Source organism: Trachurus trachurus, assembly GCF_905171665.1.
Source record: "Trachurus trachurus genome assembly, chromosome: 9".
Taxonomy (NCBI): Eukaryota; Metazoa; Chordata; class Actinopteri; order Carangiformes; family Carangidae; genus Trachurus; species Trachurus trachurus.
The window spans coordinates 30,473,713-30,495,405 of record NC_139895.1 but is presented as its reverse complement, the minus strand read 5'-3'; the positions used below and the strand labels follow the sequence as shown (position 1 = coordinate 30,495,405).

Below are 21,693 nucleotides of genomic sequence, written 5' to 3'. Positions count from 1 at the left end.
TGTTGTTTTTCCTTTGGGCATAGCGAATTCTTCCATAACATACTTGGTACAAGAGTATGCTTTGGGCGTTTTATTTTTTTGATTCGCTCTAAAAAAAAAAAAAAATACGGTGTCGAAATAAAAAAGTACGTCAGCTGTCAAAGTATGAAGGCTACCGTCATGTGTTTCCAGGGGACCGTATAGGAAACGGACCTGTAAACATTTCAAGCGTGGTGCACTGCCAAGTAATGAGCTAGCCGTGTTGTTGTTCGCTACTAGCTTTGCACAACGACTACTAACTTGCCATGGGTCCAGGACCAGGAAATGTGATAGCTGCGCTTAGCGTGCCGACTGCACGCAGGAGCTCGACCTGCTGTATCATTCCCCTGTCATCTTCATTCATGTTTACGTGTTAAGTAGTCAGCTCGACAGCCCAGCCCATAGTGAAGACATGAAATTACTTTTTCTTGCCTGTCTCAGTCCCCAAACTGGGAACCACACCACGGCAGAGAGAATAAGGTAACTAATTTACACGGAGCTGAGCGTAGCTAGCTACACCAGCTGTTGCTAATTATAATTAGCCTGTGCTGTCAAAAACTCAAGCTGCTGGAGCGAAACTGCCTGTACAATAACTATGGTATTTCTGCGGTGAAGTTATGACTGAGAAAATGTGTAAACAGGAAGCAGTGACAATAGAGAGAAAACAAGCAAAATATATCCCATGAGTAGGTTGATAAGTAAAAACAAAAGCCTTTTTTGAACTAGTTTCAGTGTTTGCTTAACCACTCTTGTCTTCCAGCCATTCACTCACATGTTTCCTTTGATTGTAGGTCTCACATTGAATCAGCAGGACACACTTGTGAGCTCAGAGATGCTGCAGAATTTCAGACACCTGCTGAGGTGGCAAACCTTGTATCTCAAAATCCTCCGTTTGAGGGTGCACTGGCCATTCATCTATACAGAGCAGGCAAACTTCTCTTGGGTAAACATTGCTTTCTATATTGTCTATGTCTACAGCACACATTTCCACTCATTTGCATTTTTCAGTGTAAAAGCAGAGTAGACCGACGGATGTTAGAACCTCTCTGCTTTATGTCTAACCTTTATACCAGACATCCAGGTGCCCTTTGGCGTCATCTTTGGTGGAACAGACATAAATGAAGATGTGAAAGTTGAACAGAAGCGTGTGGTTATGGAGCAGGTGCTACTGAAAGCCAGGTGATGTTATTTCAAACTGTTTTCACCCATTCAGTTTCAAACAACTCCATACTGAGTACGCAGTGTTTACCTCTTGACACACAGACTGTATGATTTTTGATTCTGGAAAAGTATGTGAAATTATGGTCTGTACCACTGCACTAAAGTCATAAAGTAGGCTTAGTGAAGAAGTATATATATTTTTTGTCACATTAGTTAGTATCTTTGTGGAAATCGCAGTTGAATTCATTCATAATAGTGATTATTATATTCTGCATACAGTATGTTCCTATAATGTTACACAAACGTTACGGAAAGATGGTATCATCTTAATGATTTGAATGAGAAGAATATGAATTTCAGAATCAGAATATCTTAGTATTTGGTACAGGTATCTGCCCCCTTTGCTTTGATGGCAGCATACACTTGAGTTAGCACAAACTGCAGCACAAAGTTTGTGCATTACCTAATGACCCATATCATCCTAGCATGATTTGACAATGTTTCGAAGAGATACTTGGTCCTCAAGTGCCTGCATAAACGTTCAGTAGAGGTGAAAGCAAGCAACTTTGGAAGGAAGTCCATGATAGTTCTTTATTTGAAAGTTTTGTGATTTATGACACTCCTGGCTTTGTATGTAACACGTTCCTCTTATATCTCTGAGGTGTGGCACTTTTGGTCTGCGTGAACTGTCTGTTTGTGCAGTGCATGTTCTATGCCCAACCGTCCTAAAAATCCTTGAGGCACCACCACTTTTAACAGTCTAACAATAACAGAATAACTTACAATCCCTGTGCTTTCAGTAGTTCTGATGCCATTTAACTACTACCACAATGCAACAGTCTCATTTATTACAGGTGAATACAGGTTACAAGTTGAGTCATTTAAAGAAAGCATTTGATGAGAGTGTCAACTGTACCTGACCGTCATCCAAATGCATGCTTCAATGAAAAAAATACAACTTGAGGGAATTTGAGATAGATAGATAGATAGATAGATAGATAGATAGATAGATAGATAGATAGATAGATAGATAGATAGATAGATAGATAGATGGATACCCTCTCTTTGGCTGTGCCATTGTAATGTCCCAGTTATTGTGCACAGTCATTCATTGACATGGCTTTTATGTGACATTTAAATGTGATGAAGCAATCGTTATTGTTATTACTTTAACCAGATGTCAAGTGTGGCAGACAGTACTGTAGATGTCTTGATAAGTCAGTGATTGATGCTATATTGATCATTAGTGCCAAATATCTTAGTATTGTATCACAACATGTTTTACTCATTTTCTTTCATAGAGGTCTGATGCAGACATCAGCAGCCAGGAGTGTGATCAGGAAGTAAATGTGACCATTTATACCCCTTAATTCAAATTGTTAATATGAAATCAAGATTTCACTAATCATCTGATTCTCAGTTTTGGACCCACTAACAAACTAGTCACAGATTTACAAGCTTGAAATGAAATTCTTGTCACATTTTTGACCAGTACTAATAAATTAGATGAGTTGCAATACATTCATATATATGTGTAAGAAAAGTAGTTATCATAGATATTAAAAATTGCATTTCAAATTATTAAAACCACATGGCAAATCAAAAATATTAAAGAAAATTTCAGAAATCATGATCTGTCGCAAAGCATCTGAATCATATTACCTAGCGTGTTCATTATCTGTGAGGATGCCTGGAGTATCGACATGAAAGAATGAGGCTGAGCACATGCTCACTAACCCCAGCTGTGCAGGCCGTGTGTTCTCTCCTCCCCTAGTTTAACATTGGAAAGTTAATCTGCACACAGGCTTATCAATATCTCATGCTGTGCTCCGGCACCTCATCCTAGTGTCTGTTATCATTGTGATGAAAATAGCTGGTAGGGCATCTATTTAGCAAATCTAAGGGGATAATTGCCTTCTGGCAGAAGGGGTGAATATCCAAGTCTCATGACTTCAAACATCTGAATCTGTGTACCACCTGCTGTTGGTGCTTTCATACACAAACCTTGAAATTCAGTGACCAGTCAGAGCCCTTTGGCCTGTTTACTAATGCAGTCTCACATATGTGCAAATTAATATCTCCCCAGTTGTGTTTTGGCTACACTGAGAGACATTTTGTTTTACATTTTGTCTTCTTGTTTTATTCACCCTGCAGTCCTTTGCCTCCCAACAATGAGCAGAATTGGTGCAGACTGAGCCAGTCTGTAAGCATAAATGTACAAAAGTGCACCAAGGAACAATTACAGTTAAACTATACTGAAAAGCAAATTGGATGAACTGATATATAAAAAAAAAAGATCCTCATGGTCAAATATTGAATATCTCAACATGATGCTAGAACATGTCAGTCACAGTTACTGAAATTTTTACAGGGACTAAAACAAATTTGTTTTTGTTTGCTTTGTTTCGATCAGATTTGCGGTTGCGTTCACTGACAAACTGAAAGAAGAGGCAGAGTTATTTTTGGTAATTTTCTCTTTTGTATTTTACCTACAATAGAAAAGTTTAAAATGAAAAAAAGTATTGGCAGCTGCATGTCCCAGTGTGATCCTCACGTTGCTAATTTTTGTGTTTTGTGTTTTCTGTTGTGCTGCATCCATCCCCTCAAACATTTCAACTCAAACAACCTAAGTGTCACAATGTCACAAATGATGTTTCGAAAAACAAAATATTGACCCAGGTATTACAAAGCAACAATGAAAAATCAAAAGAGTTTTTTTGTTTGTATTTTACGGTACTTAAGTAGACAGCAGTAGCCTGACAGCTTCAATAAATACAACAGAAGGGCTTTTACTACACAAACACAATATTCAGCCCTGTCCCATAATAGTTTGGCATTAAAACAATATTAGCGTGTTTTATTTTCAGATTAGATTCCAGCCGTAGGCTATAGATTGAGGCGAGTGGCATGCTTTATCTCTGCCATTTAGTGCTGACAGCAGGCAGACAGGACAGGCACTGAGAGGCATCGCCACGCTTTTTATTGTGACAGAAAACACACATAGAGGATGAATCTAGTGTGATAACATCCAGTCAATTTTCTCTCCATCCCCTCTGATTTATTTTGTAGCACTCCCATTATCTTAGCAACCGCTTCCCTGACTCTCTTTTTAAGTCTAGATTTGCTTTAAATGTTTGGAGCACAAAGAGCATTAATTGGCTTTTTCACTTTTCTGACACAAAGAGAAAGAAACAACTTAGATGTAATCAAATGTAATTTGTATAAACAAACACTGCCAATAATTACAGATTGATTTTGAACATTTAAGTATTTACATTTATAACCTGTTTTAACCAGAGTTTTCTGTTGTTTTTCTTTTGAAGCTGTCCCAGAGCAGTAAAATCTATGTTCAACCCCAAGGTAAGCTCTGCAGGATGAATATTCTCGCTTGATGCTGTGCATCCCTGACTCGCCATTGAAGTGTTACATTAATCAGCTTTGACATTTTTTCCTCCATTATCATACTGTCTGCAGTACAGAGTTGTGTTTGCTCTTGCCATTGGCCACCGTGCCATGTAGGACAGCCCAAATCACTCTTCCATGTTGTTTCCCACCAGTAGCCTTGTTTGGCAAATAGTGTCCCTTCATAGATTAGAGGAGAGCCTTGGGCCAGCTGCACGGCTGAGCCGGGACCAGTGAAAGCTCATTTTTTATGCTTGTCACGAGATAGTGATCACACTGAAGTGCTTCTTGCATGGACCACACAAAACAATATTTTGGTCACAATGAATCTTCTTTGTTTTACCTTTGAAATGCTGCATTAATGTTGAATCTTTATACAAACACAATTTTAAGCTAATATGAATAAAGGATCTGAAGAATGTAGGATGTGTTTGTTGTTTTAATGTTTTAAATGTCATATTCCAACTAAGGCTATAATCATAAAACCAGCTCTGTAGAAACTAATTTAAGTTATTAAAAGCTGCTTTGATCGTTTGTTTCATTGTGGATTTTATCATTTCTGTACAGTAAAAGCTTTACTCACACTCTGCCTCTATTTGTCTGTATTTATTTTAAAGGCATTCAGACAGAAGTGACTGAGAAATTCTGCTGGGCTGAATTCTTGAGGAGCTCAGGTACTGTCACAGCTTCTATTTGTTTGTCATTCCAGCTGCTAGACAGTTTTCAGGTTTACTTATTTATGCCTTGAGTGGAAAATATTTGCATTGAAAACTAGTCTGAGCTCATCAAATGAGCAAGAGGCAAGAGTAAGTAAGAATTTAATTTAAACTCATTTTATTGGAGTACTGGCCACTGAACAGTAAATATTGAAATTGATAGGACATGCATTTGATTTGATTTGAGTCTGGTTCATCATGATATTTTATTACTGATTTGCAGTCAGGGATACATGTGTTTGCCATAATGGGGATAAACTGTATTTTGACATTTTATGCTCTTGAGGAACTACTCGTCTTTGGTAAACAACATGATAAAGTCAGTCTGGTGTGATTGCTCAATCACCTAATTATTAAGGTTATATTTCAAACTATGGAAATGATACTTGTGTGCGCATCCACATAACCTCAGTATAACAGGTACAATATATAATGTTTGATGCAATAAAAAAGTACCTGTTCACTGAAATTCAAGCTCCCTTGTAAAATAGGATTACTGGTGTCGTTCTGGCCTGATATGCACAGACATGCCACATATTTGTAACAGTTTGCAATATATTTAAGCATTTGGACAGGATCCTTCTCTCCTTATCTTCTCTCCATATTCCCCATACCTGAAAAAGTACCAATCAGAGACCATACATTTACTCTGTGCTATGTTAGTTGCATCTGTGTGGTGAATAGGGAAGCCAGAGTTTATCCACTTACCCAGCCTCTCCCCGTTCTCTGCTGCAGCCTTCAACTCCCATTTGAATAGCTCAGTAAATATGCACAGTTACTCTGAGCATCCTCTCCACACACAGCCTGGACTTTAAATTGGACATTGCAAGATGATGTCCATCTCAGGTGCATTAGTGTTCATGGAGAGCTACAGTTGATTAATAACCCACCAACCCTGGGCCATTTGTCACTATGCCTCACAACCAGTGAGAGCAATACTAATTGCCAACAGTCAGTTCTCCATTTGTTATACTTGAAATAGGAGTCACTGCTATTGTGTAATATTGTGTACTATTCCTCAGATGTGATGAAAGCAATGTAATCTAACAGTATTTTTAGAGTTGTAAACATTGTTCCACTTTCTGCATATTTGTGTCTGAGGTGATAATTTGTCATTTTTATATAATACAACATTTTTCATCCACATGGGTTAGATGCTTTATTAATAAAAGCGTCTATTAACTTAGAGTTTTCTATGCCACAGTGTTACAGCCCCCCAAGTCAACACATTCTCTAGATTTGAATTTGAATGTGTATGTCTGACCTCAAGCTACAAAGCTGACAGTTACATCAAAAGAAAAATCTGGATATCTGATCCTGCAGCCTCTGTTATAGATGTGGTTTTGTGGATATAGTAACTACTTAAATTGTTATGTAACTGATTTCTTAAAAGTTAAAAGTTAAGATGTGACTTGTCCTACTTTTAAACCCTGATCACCGGCTTTCTTGCCTTCACTAATCAACCTCAACACCTTCACTTGTGTTTTAGTTTTCCACATACACACTGGTGTAGTGTGACAGAAGTGACTCCTGCAGCAACCTGTATTCCCTCCTGTCAGCTTCTTTTCTCCACACACACTCCCAGCACAGCAGGGGGCACTATCCTATGTGTGTGTTCTCTCCTCCCAGATCTTGGTTGCATATTGATGCACTTTTTCATCCCTCCATCTAGTGTGACATAAATTAATCATTACTAAATTGCAAACATCTAGAGTATATCTTCTATAGATAAGCATAGCGAAGGCTTGTGCCAGTTTGAGTGTTGGGATTAAATGTATTCTGTGTGGCCCAGTGTAAGAAAGACTCCCACCTGTGAACATAAAAGAGGCAAAGCTACTCCTCCTACCTGTTTCAAGATGCAGACTGTACAGTATGTGTCTCTAATTATCCTTTGGTTGTCATATATAAGGCACAGACTTCACTGGGATCCAGGAGCTGTCAGTCCATGAAAGCCACTTGGTATATGTTGTTTGTGGCTCCTGCTGTGCGCCTTGTGAGGTGGGGTCAGGGGGAAACATGAGAAGAACCACCCTGAGGAGTAAGCAGTGATGTTCTGAATCACTGAGGGATTAGGGGGAAACAAGGAGGGGGTCTGTTGTCACCTTGTCTAGTTACTTGGTCCTCAGATGATTTATACTGATGCATATTTACATTAGAGGCTTAGATAATTGAAAAGCAAATGATGGGCAAATGTTAGGTGGTAAGAGTAGAGATACAGTTTTTTCCCGATCCAATCCGATACCGGTACTTGGGCTGAGCGTATCAGCCGATACCCAATACCGATCCGATACTACTGTTGAATGAATGAGCCGTATACCTTGCCATGTGAGTGAAGGCATCAGGCATGACATAAATATTTAGCCTTGTTAAAGGTGTACAGAAATGGCCGTTTGTCCTGTTTGTCGCGCCGAGTTGTCACGAGCTGCAACACGAGTTTACCCGAGTAAGGAAAACGAATTTGATTGGTCGTTATCGAGCGGGCGGGATATTCAAAGGTTGGGGCGAGCCCGAGCTCCGTGTGTGTGTGCGTGTCTCAGACGTTTGAATGACGGATGACGGATCCAATACCAGTGGCTGGTGAATCGTGTACAGGCTGACGTATAATCCGTGCGCCTGCGTTATCCAATGCGGAAAAAAAATACACACTTTCAGCCCGGATTTACTCAAAAATAGAATTTTGCACAAAGTTTGGCCTACAACGTCTGATAGATGAGTTATTACACTAATTTTATGACCCAGAGTGGGCTTAAATTCAATTTTCTTTTCTGTACACCTTTAAAGCAACATTGCGGAGTTTCCGCTCAGTGCTTCCACCATCTGGTTGAGAAGCGCTATCGTCTGGGGGGAAAAACGAAATTTAACGAAAACGAAACTTATCAGCCAGCGCATCCAGCGTTTATTCCCATTAATAAACGACAGTATTTCCCACACGTTTGCAAGGAGACTGTGTGGCGGGTGGTCGGGGGAGGGGAGGAGGCGACGACGACCGGAGGAGAACCGTAAGTTTCGCTTTTATCCACCACGTCTCTCCCTCGACGCAGAGGGGAGGGGGGAGGAGGGGGGGCGGTGTTCCGTACCCGTGCAGGGAAGTTACATAGTGCAGTTTCAGCCGACGCGACCCGGCTCAGGCTGCAGCGGCAGCACCATTCATCCTATCAACCATTTTTCTACCATTGCAATGAGTCTGGAAACATTATTTTAAGGCCGAAAAACTCCGCAATGTTACTTTAAAGCCCCAGTATGTAACTTATTTGGCTTTTTATTAGCAAAAATCAAACATGTCTTTCATAAATACGTATTTCACTGAAGTCGAATCACACCCGCATACAAATGAAAGCTTTCTCGTACCTTAGAATGAGTTGTTACAAGTCGTTACAAATACATAAGTGGGCGACGCACCGAACCGAGGCGGCCATGTTGCATCGCCATTTTTTACGTTGAGTGGCAGCGTGACCGTAGGTAACCACGGAAACTCAGCGGAGCTGTCGGCTCGGGGAGAAAGTTTTCCAGGTAGCGCCTGTTAAAACTGTCACCACTGTGTAATGTGAGGAAGGACGGAGGCACTGATGTTGCATTCAGGTGCAGTCAGGCAGACGGCCGTCGGCAAACCAACCGGATGTCATTTTACTCCACCAGAGAAAGACGGTAAAACGTGGGTCAGGTAAACAATACATCACCATGACAACATATTGTCAGGCCTGTATTGTTTTGCCTCGTGCTGGCGGACCACTTGTTTACATAGACGCTTGTTTATCCTGTTACATGCAGCATCTGTTGTCTGTCTGACGTCTGCCCCACGTGAATCCAACATCAAGAATACGTTCCGATATGCAACTGCACCGCTAGATGGGAGTAATTCCTACATATATTATAGCCTACCTTTAAAAAAAGTGTGCATCATTAGCTGCTGTGCGTGCTATTTGTGCTCTGCGTGATGACGTAACCGGCGTTACATAGAATTGAAGTGACTAGATCGCTGTAACTGTATTGCTGTGTATGATATTAGTAAAAAAGAAATGACTGAAATGGAATGCTGGATCGGCCTCATTAATCCGATATCCAGCTAATTAGTCTATATTGGAGCTGATATCCGATCCCGGTATCGGATCGGTGCATCTCTAGGTAAGAGAATCATCTTTTGTGGCCGCTTGGTCAGGGAATAAGGTTTCATGTAAGGCATAATGGCCTCATGCTCCTGGATCGTTATACAACCATGATGAGTGTTGTGCTTCCACATTGAAACAAAAAAAAGAGAAGATGTGTATATATTAAAAGCAGATCGGTGATAAAGCGTCTGCTCATCTCCAAGTGTTAAGTCGCACACAGACACAGTTACTCACACTCTGTTCTTGTGAGTCGGTTGTTTTTCTAGGCTATTTAAAGAAAGTAAGTGTCAAGCCCCATGCTTTAACTCGCATCAGTACTTTTTCTGTTGGGGGTGATAGCAACAGAGTTCAATGAAATGAACAGCCCCCCGGTGAAGCTGCAGCACAAATGCTAGTGTTCCTGTTTTGTCCAGCTCAGTGTGTTGTTGTGAATAGAAATGGAGCTTCCCAGCCTGAACCCTCTGCCTAATGTTGATGCATTTTCTCAGTGATGGCTTCACACAAGGAGATGCTATCATCTACTTGTATGCTCTGTATGTGCTTGTCTTTGATGGTGAGAGGGAAACTGGAGCGATAAAACTATAAAACCTTTATTTAAAAGTGATACAGAAATGCCAACTGTCTCGACGTGTCTTGTATAGTTTGGTACATATGTTTTTTATAGTAAAGTTATTTTTCCATGGGGTTGTTATTATTTCGTCCACACCCTGCAGACTACTCGCTGTATGTCACCCTGTGCCACTCAACAGATTAAAAGGAGCTGTTTGGATAGATATGTGTTCCCACATGCACACACATATACACACACATACTGATTAAAGCATTAGGGGATTGTTCCAAATGCCCTTCTGAAATGAAAGGCAAACGAACAAAACTGTGTTTTGCACAGAACCCACCAAACTGCAAAGAGAGAGACAAGACTGCTGCTGGCAGAACAGATGATTTGCACAATTTGTTTTTCTCCCCTGAGGAAAGATGAACAGCGTCTCAGGTCCAAAGGCTTTGTTTATTTCTTTGTATTTCTTGTTCATTTTGACAGGTCTGTGCTCCAGTATGATTGCAGCGATGATCCATTATTTTGCTGCATCCTGTTCTGAGGTAGTGACATAGGTACCGTAGCTGGTGAGCTCTCTCATCCTGCGAATCAATGCGAGGAAGTTCAATATGTCCCACAGATGAAGAGCTTTTTTGACAATCGGCTCCTAGGATCAGGGTCAGTGGCCAGACTCCATGCTGTCATTTTAAGATGCTCTTTAATAGCATTAAAAGAGCTGCCTCAGCCTCCTGATCTGGACTTATCTGGCAGCAGGGGATTTTACTCGACTGTCACTGTGCTTAAAGCACGTGCCGGTGTCTGTCTGTGTGGTATTATTTTCAAAATGTTTTTGAATTGTTTCTCAGTTTTGTCACAGACACTTAAAAATGACCTCCTCCCTGAGCGGTTTTTCATTTCACTTCAAGTTTGGTTCATCACTCCTATACCATTAGAACCATTACTATTTATGATTCATCCTTTTGAGTTACTGTTTTCTCATGTTGACACATCTGCTTCTGTTTACATGAGGTCATTTTCTTTTACTGAGTCATCAGTCCTTAAAGTCACAGTGCCACATTTACACCAACCTCATTTCAGATTCACAGAAAACCAAGATTGTTGTCTCAGGCTTAAAGACCTGGGCTGGGCATAATAAATGTATGACTTAAATATTCCCCATGGAAAGCTAAATCTATGTAATACATGTTATGTTTATCTTTACTTTTCTACCTTTTTTTGCTGTCAGAAGTGAGCACTGTGTACAATTACTGCATAGTATCCCTGCTTAACCCAGTCTCCGTCTCCTGTATAAACTTCCAGACGATGTAGCTACATAACAGGAGGGAAGTAATTATCAATTTAAAGTTTGAGGCTGACTGTCTGATGTGTGCTGCCATCATAACAGCACAGGGCTCTTTTATCCTGTTCCTCTAAGGTAAGGTGCAGTAGCGTAGTGGCTGGCAGTGAGATCAGTTGTCTGCCAGCCAGTTTTTGACTAATCTCCGGATTGATCCTGAAAGTTGGATGATCTGGGAGAAGAGTCGATTTAGTGGCCCTGCCTCTCTATTAAAGGGAGGTTCTCCAAAACATTTGATGTTGTTAGCATGAAGCTACAGTAGGTTAGCTCATTTTTAGGGGATTAAACAATTATAATGATACCAGGAAATTGCACATTGGATTTAAGCAGGGCAAACTTTATATGGATGTTTTGTTTGTTTGATTGTTTTGTTTTTTAGCACTTTTAAAGCCCCAGTATGTAACTTATTTGGCTTTTTATTAGCAAAAATCAAATATTGCTTTCATAAATACGTATTTCACTGAAGTCGAATCACACGCACATACAAATGAAAGCTTTCTCGTACCTTAGAATGAGTTGTTACAAGTCGTTACAAATACATTTGTGGGCGACGCACCGAACCGAGGCTGTCATGTTGCATCGCCATTTTTTACGTTGAGTGGCAGCGTGACCGTAGGTAACCACGGTAACTCAGCAGAAAGTTTTCCAGGTAGCGCCTGTTAAAACTGTCACCACTGTGTAATGTGAGGAAGGACGGAGGCACTTACATTCAGGTGCAGACGGCTGTCGGCAAACCAACCGTATGTCATTTTACTTCACCAGAGAAAGATGGTAAAACGTGGGTCAGGTAAACAATACCACATCACCATGACAACATATTGTCACGCCTGTATTGTTTTGCCTCGTGCTGGCGGACCACTTGTTTACATAGACGCTTGTTTATCCTGTTACATGCAGCATCTGTTGTCTGTCTGACGTCTGCCCGATTTCACGTGAATGCAACATCAAGAATACGTTCAGATATGCAACCGCACCGCTAGATGGGGGGAATTCCTACATATTATACCTTTAATGATAAAGACAGTTAAACCAGCCATCCCCGTTAGGCGACGATCCACTGGCAAGGTGTGCACTGCTCTACGTTATTTCTATCTCACCCCGGCCAAACGTGAAGATGTACTGCGCGATGGAGAAAAAGAGAGAGAAAATATGATTTACAGTATAGCGCACACACCAGCTGAGTGCCGTATAATAAATAACATGGTCTGCACCTCTCTCACTCTCTCTCTCTCTCTCTCTCTGTGTGTATGTGTGTGTGTCTGACTCACACAGTCTCAGTTGCATCTTCTCGGGGTGAGGGGTTGTATAGATGCTGCTGACAGCTGTATTTGTGAACATTTTGCAGGTTTAAAAATGCACTAATGGTATTGATGTCATGCATAGGTATATGTGGAAAAATAGCTCCTTTCCTGCTGTGTGCCTCTTGCTATAGTGTTATTAATAATTGCTTTTTTGCTGTTGTGAATATCAGAATATATTCGACACCTGGGAGCTTTTGAACTACTGCTCCCTTCTCAATTTGTCTTTGAAAACTGTGTCCAGTGTCCAGGTATTTATTTCACAGTCACAAAAAGGCTAAAAAGTTACTGAATCGATTTCAAGTCACTGATCGGATCGTATCGTTCTAAATGAACCAATGTTGTCCTTGAATCGTATCAGCAACCACGAATCATGATTCGATTCGAATCGTTGTTAAAACGACTCGTTACACCCCTACTACTCATTTTACTCTTTGGCTGTAGTGAGCAAACGCTCTTTAGTTATGATGCCGTATTACACACTGATCAGGCTGCAACCTTGCAATGTTTTCCGACTATTTCCCTCTTGAGCGTTACGACTCTGATCAGAGAATTGTGCAAGCACATTAGTCACTGCTGTCTTATTTTTCCTATGACCTTGGGTGATGTATTGCTTTCATTATCTGCCGATGTACTCGGGATGTTCATTATGCAGTGTTTTGATATTGTGGCGCTGTCTCTCTCTGTGTCTGGCTTCTCTCCAGGTGTAAGCAGCGAGCATGTGGATGAGCTGCGAGTCTTCCTGTTGGTCTGTGGCCTCAGAAGAGTCAAGGACCCCCTATATCTGGTGGAGCTATTCTCAGGTATACCACACAATTCCTGTAGTCTGCCATCTAGTTTATATATGTATGTAGTGATAATGAGAAACATGAAACACATAATATATTGAGTAGGCCAGGTAAAAGAGGGGATGGTGTTTCTTGTTGGCATGTTTTCACCTTGCTAAACCTCTGGGTTCATTTAAAGTCGATCTCTCTGTGCTTCCGCAGTAGTCTGTGGTTAAGGCAATGGCATGGTCCTCATCAATTAGAGATGATGTTAGATCTCCGTAGTTTTTCAGCAAATTGAAAATTTAATGTGAGAGTGCAATGATATTCTTGTGACTAGGGATGCACATTTTGATTTTTTTTTCTGTCCGATAACCGACGCTCGCTAACCGATTATTAACCGTTAACCCAGTGTTTTTCAACCTTGGGGTCGGGACCCCACGTGGGGTCGCCTGGAATTCAAATGGGGTCGCCTGAAATTTCTAGTAATTGATAAAAATTACTGATCTTTTTTTTTAACCAATTACTATTCTTTTAAAAAACGATGATAAAAAACACCACACCCAATCTTAAACAACTTTATTCTATACTTTCACTTTCCCGAATATAAATCGAGTTTAAATAAAATGCAGCATATAAAAATATCTGAGATGGCGCATCACGTGCAGTGATGTCAAAATGGGGTTGGGAGCCACTGCGTTAACCGATAAGATTGCAATGCTCGCGGGGGCGATCACTTTTTTTTCTTTTTTTTTGCCGTTTAACACACACGTGCACCGCAAAAGCTGATCAGCGCCACATCCACTGAGCTCTTGCCTCAGCTGATCGCGCTCCTATGGAGGTTAGTGCAGCCAAACACCAGACTGAAGAGGCAGGAACAGCAGAGCTCCTCTGTGGAGCTGCAGGAGAACCGGCTGGAGAGCACAGTGACGTCCTTCTTTTTTTTTTTTTTTCCTGCAGCGCCGTTGTTTGCACATCTGTGTGCGTGTAAGCTACAGTACATTTGTTGTCTGAGCTTCCTTTACGGGGACAGCACAGCGTATACTGTCAGTCTTCCTGTGTAACTTTTTGCTGCAAAATATGACTGAAGGCACATGGAAGTCTGCAAGTGTCGACGCGCCCCCATGAGTTGACGACATAAGGAGCTAATACTAAAGAAAAAAAAATTAACCGATACTATTAATCGGGCAAAGTTCTTGTTATCGGTTAACGGTTAAACAGCTGATCATATGCATCCCTACTTGTGACAGCTCATGTTGGCCCTACAAACACATTACTGTTGAGTCTCATCATCCAAATGGTGTTTCTCCTTATGACATCCATCTTCTGCATCTTATATCTGATCTGATGTAATCATCCGCGAGAATTGCCACTGATTAGGAACGTCAGTGGCTCCTTTATTCAATCATCTTTTATTTTATGTGACTTTCATAACACACAGTTATGGTAATGAGACAGCGCTAGAGGGCGTCACATTCTATATTAATGTTCCACCAAGACACGGGCGATAGAAGTGTGTGGATTTTGCTTAGGCTGTTTCTTGGACTTTGTGCATGCTTAAATATAATACAAGTGAGTACCGCTCTAAAAGTTTTTGCCCAAATGTGTGTTTTGTTTACACTGGCTGTTTATGTTGTGTCTTTCAGAGTGGCATTGTGAGAATCCATGGAATGTGTTGGTCATTATTGGGCCAAAGGTATGTATACAATCATTATATTGTGAGCCAGGAGTTTTCTCATACTTGTCATGTACGTGTCGCTGTACTGTGCCTCTCTGTACCGTTGAAATTACCTAGAATCCGCCCCTGGGAATACAGGCAGCCTCTAATTGGATGTAGCAGAGATACAGGCTGTAGCTGTTTAGCTGGAATTAACAGCCAGCGCTGGGAGGAAATGGCAAGCTTCTTCTGTTTGTTTTTTCGCGTGTAACTGGCTGACTGTCTGATACTGTACACTGATGCATTTCCTACTCCAGATTAGCACACACCTTTGACAAGTGAACTGCACAGTACAGAGCCAGCTCATTTGAATACACACGGATGGGCATCTATCTGGACATGTGCTGGTATAAGCAAAAGCAGTTACGAGCCCCGTCACACACCATCATGCTGCTGTCCTGTGTGTCATCCCTGAGGACGTTAACAGCGCATATACATGCTACGTGGTTTCATGTCAGGCAAGTCAAATAATTGGAAAAAAGCCATTGAACTCTGACAGCCTGCCATGATTTATGATATTCATAAATCAACCAGTCAGCCACGGGAGGGAGTCTTTATACATTTGCTGTAAAAGTTTTTTTTTTTTTTTTTAAACTGATTGCACTTTTATGCCGCTCTGCAAATAGGAACCATAACCCAGCCAACAGCAGCAGCCTGAGTGCTCTTACAACTGTTCTTTTTTTTCCTCATTTCCAATCTCTCACTCATTGATTTTCTCTGTATGTTTGTCTTCATCTTCTCTTCTACCTGACTTGCTTTGATATGACGTCAATGTACAGTATTTTAGTGTCACTTCAAACAGGGATGTCAGGCAAAAAGGTATGTTCTGCTTTAGTTTTGCTGAAAAACAACTCAATTAGACATGGCCAAGGGCTTATACACTGACTTACTGCAGCTTTTTTGCTCTGCTCTGCTCTGCTTTGTTGTTGTTTGATGAAATGGTTCACTGGAAGCTGAGACGTGTGATTCATCTCGACACCCCTGAATCACAGTGGAAGCATGTTTGTTTGCCGGAGAAATGAAAAGCCATGTATTACTGTTATAATAAACATGTTTTTTGCGCGACTGTCAGATTCCCCACTCAATAATCGTTGGATTCCACAGTCAATTAAACATTAACATTGTTGGTTATATTTAACAAGATAACGGTAAGATTTGAAAATGCAAATGGCAGTTAGAGTGAGGCGTGCTTTGCTCAGGCTGTCATGGCGTACTATAAATCCACGGCTACTTCATTCAAGTAATAAGCGCTCTGGCTGCACAGCATCTGTCATTAAGAGGAAAATTCAGGTCAGTTTGTCAGCGATGACACATCTCACTGCTCTGTGACTGGGTTTTATCAAGCAACCCAATCTGCAGTGTATTTTCAATCAAAAAGAAGTAAATGTAAAGATTATTGAATGTAATGATAGATCTTGAAACAATCAGACACTTTATTGATTGCTAAAAAAGAGAAGAGGATAAGATTGCCTTCATCTCAGAACAGGAACATTGTGACAGGTTCACATGGACAAACCAAAACAGTGATGTAGCATCTACCTTCCTCTCCTATTTCTGTTGATTCACCCTGGGACAGCACGAAATCTGTGCTTAAATCATTTGTGTTAATACGGCCTGTATCGTGATCTATCCCCTGCTGGTTTTACAATGTCTGCTAAATCCCAGATTACACCAGGATACCCAAATGTTCTTAGTTTAGATTCTTTGATTTTAATGCATGTGCTTTAAAGCAGATTCAATGTAGAAATTCCATGAGCTATAAAATGAAAGAGGAAAAAAAAAAAAGTAGGAGCTTGCTTGGCAGCATCTTTGACCTAAATTGCTATGCTTTGACTTTTCTGTGGGCAGGCTAATGCAGACAAATCCCACATTGCAATTAATCAGATTGGCCACCCACCCCACCCTGACCCCAATCTCTGAAAAATACAGGATTTTCAGAGAATGATTTTCTCATGATAGAAATTATTAATTGCGTCATTGTTGATTTTTTATCCTCCTCATTAAGTCATTGCAGTTCTCCTTGATGGAAACAGAGCTCAGAGAAAGTGTCTTTGTCTCTTTCAGGTTGATCCTGTGTTTACTGTTGAGTTGGAGGCTGTCGTTCAAAGGTAAGCCCTCTGGTTGGTTTTCTTTATCAGCTACACATATCAGGAAGTCAAACTTGAGATCTGACAGTCTAATTGCAAAGATCTTGCTCGGGTGAAAAATTTGAAGACTGCTTTTGCTTCCACTTCTCCCATGTGGCTGAAGAGAATATCCAAGCAAATGCAGCTTACTTTTATCTTAACATAATGTGAACTGAATGCGGATATGAGTGGGGCAAAAAAGATCCTTTCTCCCCCCCTCTGCTCTCAAGTCTTGGCTGATCTTTCAGTTTTTTGCCAAGGGCCTTCACCATAACACAGATCTTTGCGGCAGGCAGGAAGCTGCCCTATCTGGTTAGGACCTTACCTGGACACTCGGTGTATGTCACACATAGGGCAACCTTGTTTCCTGCCCCGAGCTTGTCACTGCTGCTCAGCATCATTCACGCCTCTCTGAGCCCTGAGTCACGCAAAACTGTTTCTGCAGCACAGCAGGGGTCTTCTTAGCCCAGGAGAGGAGCCAACAGGAGCTCCATGCTGCCATGAAAAGGTGCTTCGCTCTGGTCAACAGCTCCGTCTCAGAGGGCATGTCAGCAGCCATCTTGGAGGTAAACATCTTCAGGGCTCATGGGTAATAGGAGGATACTGCCAAACACACCATCTCCTTTTGTTGCTCACCTATTGTGGCGCACAATAATATTTATGTGAGGACAATTCTATACAGAGACGTTTACCATCCAAAGCCCTTGAAATGTGAGTATTTACAGCAGTCCTTATCTGACTGTTTGTTGCTCAGCTACAATGTTATCTGACTACTTCAGGGACAATTACCCAAATTAATTGCTTGACTCCAATCTTGCCATTCCTGAGTGAGCAAAACCTGCAAATCCACTTAATCTCTTTTAAACACAGTCGATTAAGACAATCCACAGTAGGCTTAAAGTGTGATTAGTATGTTAGCATGTTTCACTCTACAACCTGCTGAAGGTATTAGCCGACACAGATTGTTAATTCTGTAAGTGAACTCAGGCACTGAAGAGCAGAATAGCCCGGCTGTACACTTTCCAAGGTGCTTAAGTGCTTTTTCTGTCCTTAATAATGACAAACTGAGTGAGTAACTTTCTCCTGACTTTGACTGCGAGTCTCAATTTGTAGCTTTTGTTGTGTTTACTTCTCTCTGCTCCATCAGGCCATGGATCTCGGCGTTCCTGTGCTGGCCAGGGACATTCCAGGGAACGCAGCTGTGGTGCAGCACGAGTTCACCGGCCTGCTGTACTCTTCTCCTCAGGTATACTGCCACAATCACTGACCAGGTCAACACATGCGTTAAGCCCCTGTTAATCTTCAACCCTGACTGTGTGTATGTACTGCACATAGACTATAGACAACACCTACCCCTGTCACCTCGAATGACCAGAAAGGTGCTTACTGCTAATAAGTAGCACTGAAGCACTGAAGCACTGAAGCACTGCCACACGATGTGCTCAGAATGTGTGTCCCCTTCCCAGCATCGATTCATTTAAGAAAAAAAAAAAAGTGTCAGAGTTCTAAAAAAGAAACTCCAACTTCACATAATTTTACAAAACTTTGTACTTTAAATTCTTCTCATTACTCCAATCTAAGCAGGTAAAATATAACAAAAGGAGCTGATGTTTTCTCAGGTACTTAGATTAGAATCAGAAAGTGAATCCTTCAGGGATAGAGCAAAGGTACCACATTAGCACATAGTGATGCAACACATAGCATCAAGCAGGAAAGTGCAAAATGAGGAGGTCCCATGAGAACTCTTTACTCTGATATTTAATGAGGTTTGAAGCAAAAGGAGGAGAACATGGGTTAAGGCCAGCTGACAGAGGGCTTGAGCACGGTGCTGTCAAGACACCGAGCTCTAGCGTGATGTTGCTGTATTGGCGGAGATAAGTCCTCTCCGGGGGGGGTCACGTGAGCTCAGCTGAGCTGCCAGGAGGAAGCTCTCACAGATGGTTGCAGCGACTTGGGCTGGATAAACCACGACCTCAGCCAGGACTAATGGGCAGCAAGTGCTAGACTTTCAGCCAAAACTTTCCTTGCAGTGGATCAAGCTCGAGGCTCCTTTTTCTTCTTTACACGCATTAAAATCCTGTCTTATTTCGACTGACAGTGTTTCTAGTTCTTTAAGCCTTCAAAGTAATTACATGAGGCGTATAGGTATCAAGAAGTATGTCAGAAGAAACAAATACACAATCACTTGAAAGCTTTAAAGAGAAAAAATGGCCTCCCCGTCTGGCTCTATAATTTTCACTAAGAGTGAAGTGATTATAAGTATGCTGCTCATAAGTTGAGCTTTAATCCTGTTGCTGGGGATTTATAGCTCTCATATGGCCATACAGAAGAGCTGTTTCCTACCAAGAGCCTCTCCAGACATAATCACATCACTTGAGTGAAGTGAAGTGGCCTGCTGACTGGCAGTGGCTAAAACTTTGTCTGCCCATTGGCTCTCTGCTGTAGTGAATGTTGGCTGCCATGTTGCAGGAACACTTTAAGGCACTTTAATGTCATTTTGTTGGAGGCTTCTCTCAGTCTGATGGGCCAAATGATGAGCAACACGGATTCAAGATGGATAAACCACATCTTTGTCAATGCTCAGCAGTCGCACCATTACTCATTTTTAATTGTCTAATTTTTATTCTCATCTTCCGCTCCCCATGTGCCCGTGACAGCTGGTTGAGTGCAATTGTTTTACTTGAGCTGTCACCTTATTTGTTTTTCCTGTCTTCATAAGCAAATGAGAGGAGGCAGCTATTAGATAGACTGAGCAGGTCCATTGGACCAGCGTGTTTGGATGTGGAGCCACAAATCTCCATCTTTTGGCAATGTAAAGGTGTTTACTAATCAGCATGGAGGCTTTTATCTGAGGTCTGGTCTCGTGCCTTGGATTATCCTTTATGATTTAAACAAACATATCTTCAGGCAACTTCAATTCAAATGGAATTTGGCATTAAATGAGACTTGTTTTGTATTTCTTCCTGCCAGGAATTTGTGTATCAATCTCAGAGGCTGTTGTCAGATCACGAGCTGAGAGAGAGAGTGGTGAGCAATGGGAAACGCTACGTGGACGAGCATCACAGCCTCAAACAGGAGAGAGAAACCTACCAGCGGCTGGTGGACACTTTGCACTGAGTCCAAGGTCACAGCATTCAATCCCACTCTGTAAACCCTCTCAGGAACCTCAGCCACAGAGAACAGGGAAATCCACTGATGTATTAACTGCTATAGGTAGAATTATCCCAGGTGTCTTCATTTACAGTTTATATGAAATCATGCTACAAAGATGTCTTTATAAAAAAAAATATTTTATCTGCACTGCAAGATTACAATTATGCTTTAGAGCACTTTGAACCAAAGACCTACAGTAGAAATGTTTATTAATATATTTTATCTACTGTATTTGAATATGATCATGTACTGTTATTTATAAATATGAGAAATATCACTGTTTCTTCATGCTATATAATTAAAGAGTCAGATACCTTCACTGGTCAACGATCTGAAACTGTGTGAGGGTTGTGAAATTATCACTGAACCATGACAAAAATAGCTGTTCTGGAAGTGACATTAAATCTAGATTTTTTTTTTTCCTCAAATGCACTGCTGGGTGAGTTAATCTGGTCTTGTTAAAAAACTGTTTCAATATTGCTTTTCCTTCCAGTACATGCTACTACATTCATTTATAATAAAGTGCAACGGTTGGGTTGCACACATTCAAGAGCCAGGCAAAAACTCAATTTGTTTGAAAGGGCAAAGGGGCACAAAAGGTTTTTTGTAATTTGCTGTTCCAGAGGCTGGTTTGGCAACACACTAGGACATGGGCTGGTTAGAGAAATGTGAATGTTCTCTGGGAACTTTTTGCCATGGTTTTGATGTAACTGTAAAATTATTAATTATAATTAGCATTAGTTATTAGGTTGTAAACCTCTAAACCCAAAAAACCTGTGGGTGTGTCGAGCATGAAAAAAAAAGTGAAAACTAACATTCAAGGTCATAGTTTTTTAATGAAAAAAGAAATAAATGAAAATTAGTTTAACTTAAATTTACAAAAAAAAGGGGTCTTTGATAGTCCATAATAGAAAACACCAATTTCATTGAATTATATGTTTCATCAGAGCCAAATGTTTTGGTGAAATCCACATCTGTCAGAGCTCTACTGGTAGAGACAACTGGTAATATTTTGTTTTTAATTGGGGGAACTATTTCATGTCTGTACAGTGAGTGCAAAAATTTTAAAGTAGATATCCACATGCAGCATTAACATTTGGTGGCTTTAGATATTTTTTGTTTAAATAAGAGTCCATCTGAACAGCCATCTGAAATATAACCTCACGTATCCACTCTCCACTATTAACAGTAATATACAGCACATGTACATGTAAAAGGCCTTGATAGGTAATGAAATGTAGAGGGCGATTCCAAAATCACATGTTCTTGACGGTTAACAAAGGCATTGAGGTGATCAAAGCCACATCTACTGTACATGTGAGGTCTGATCAGGTTCT

At 40.9% G+C, this 21,693-nt stretch overlaps 1 protein-coding gene across 1 annotated transcript; it reads left to right on the top strand.

Moving 5' to 3' along the window:
• The first annotated feature begins 37 nt into the window (after positions 1 to 37).
• glt1d1 (glycosyltransferase 1 domain containing 1) lies at positions 38 to 20,671 on the top strand. The gene is made up of 12 exons (XM_083979339.1): positions 38 to 498; positions 810 to 961; positions 1,092 to 1,197; positions 3,593 to 3,644; positions 4,503 to 4,539; positions 5,199 to 5,255; positions 13,298 to 13,396; positions 15,007 to 15,056; positions 17,142 to 17,185; positions 17,649 to 17,769; positions 18,351 to 18,449; positions 20,174 to 20,671. The coding sequence occupies exons 1-12, from the start codon at positions 431 to 433 to the stop codon at positions 20,318 to 20,320; spliced, it is 1,032 nt and encodes a 343-aa protein (XP_083835465.1). The 5' UTR covers positions 38 to 430; the 3' UTR covers positions 20,321 to 20,671.
• Positions 20,672 to 21,693: the final 1,022 nt, after the last annotated feature.

Bases quoted from the DNA above. Each gene is read 5' to 3' on its own strand.
- glt1d1 (XM_083979339.1), top strand. From the start codon at position 431: ATGAAATTACTTTTTCTTGCCTGTCTCAGTCCCCAAACTGGGAACCAC. The intron at 3,645-4,502 runs GTAATTTTCTCT...TTTCTTTTGAAG, and splicing joins AAGAGGCAGAGTTATTTTTG to CTGTCCCAGAGCAGTAAAAT. The intron at 17,770-18,350 runs GTAAACATCTTC...CTGCTCCATCAG, and splicing joins TGTCAGCAGCCATCTTGGAG to GCCATGGATCTCGGCGTTCC.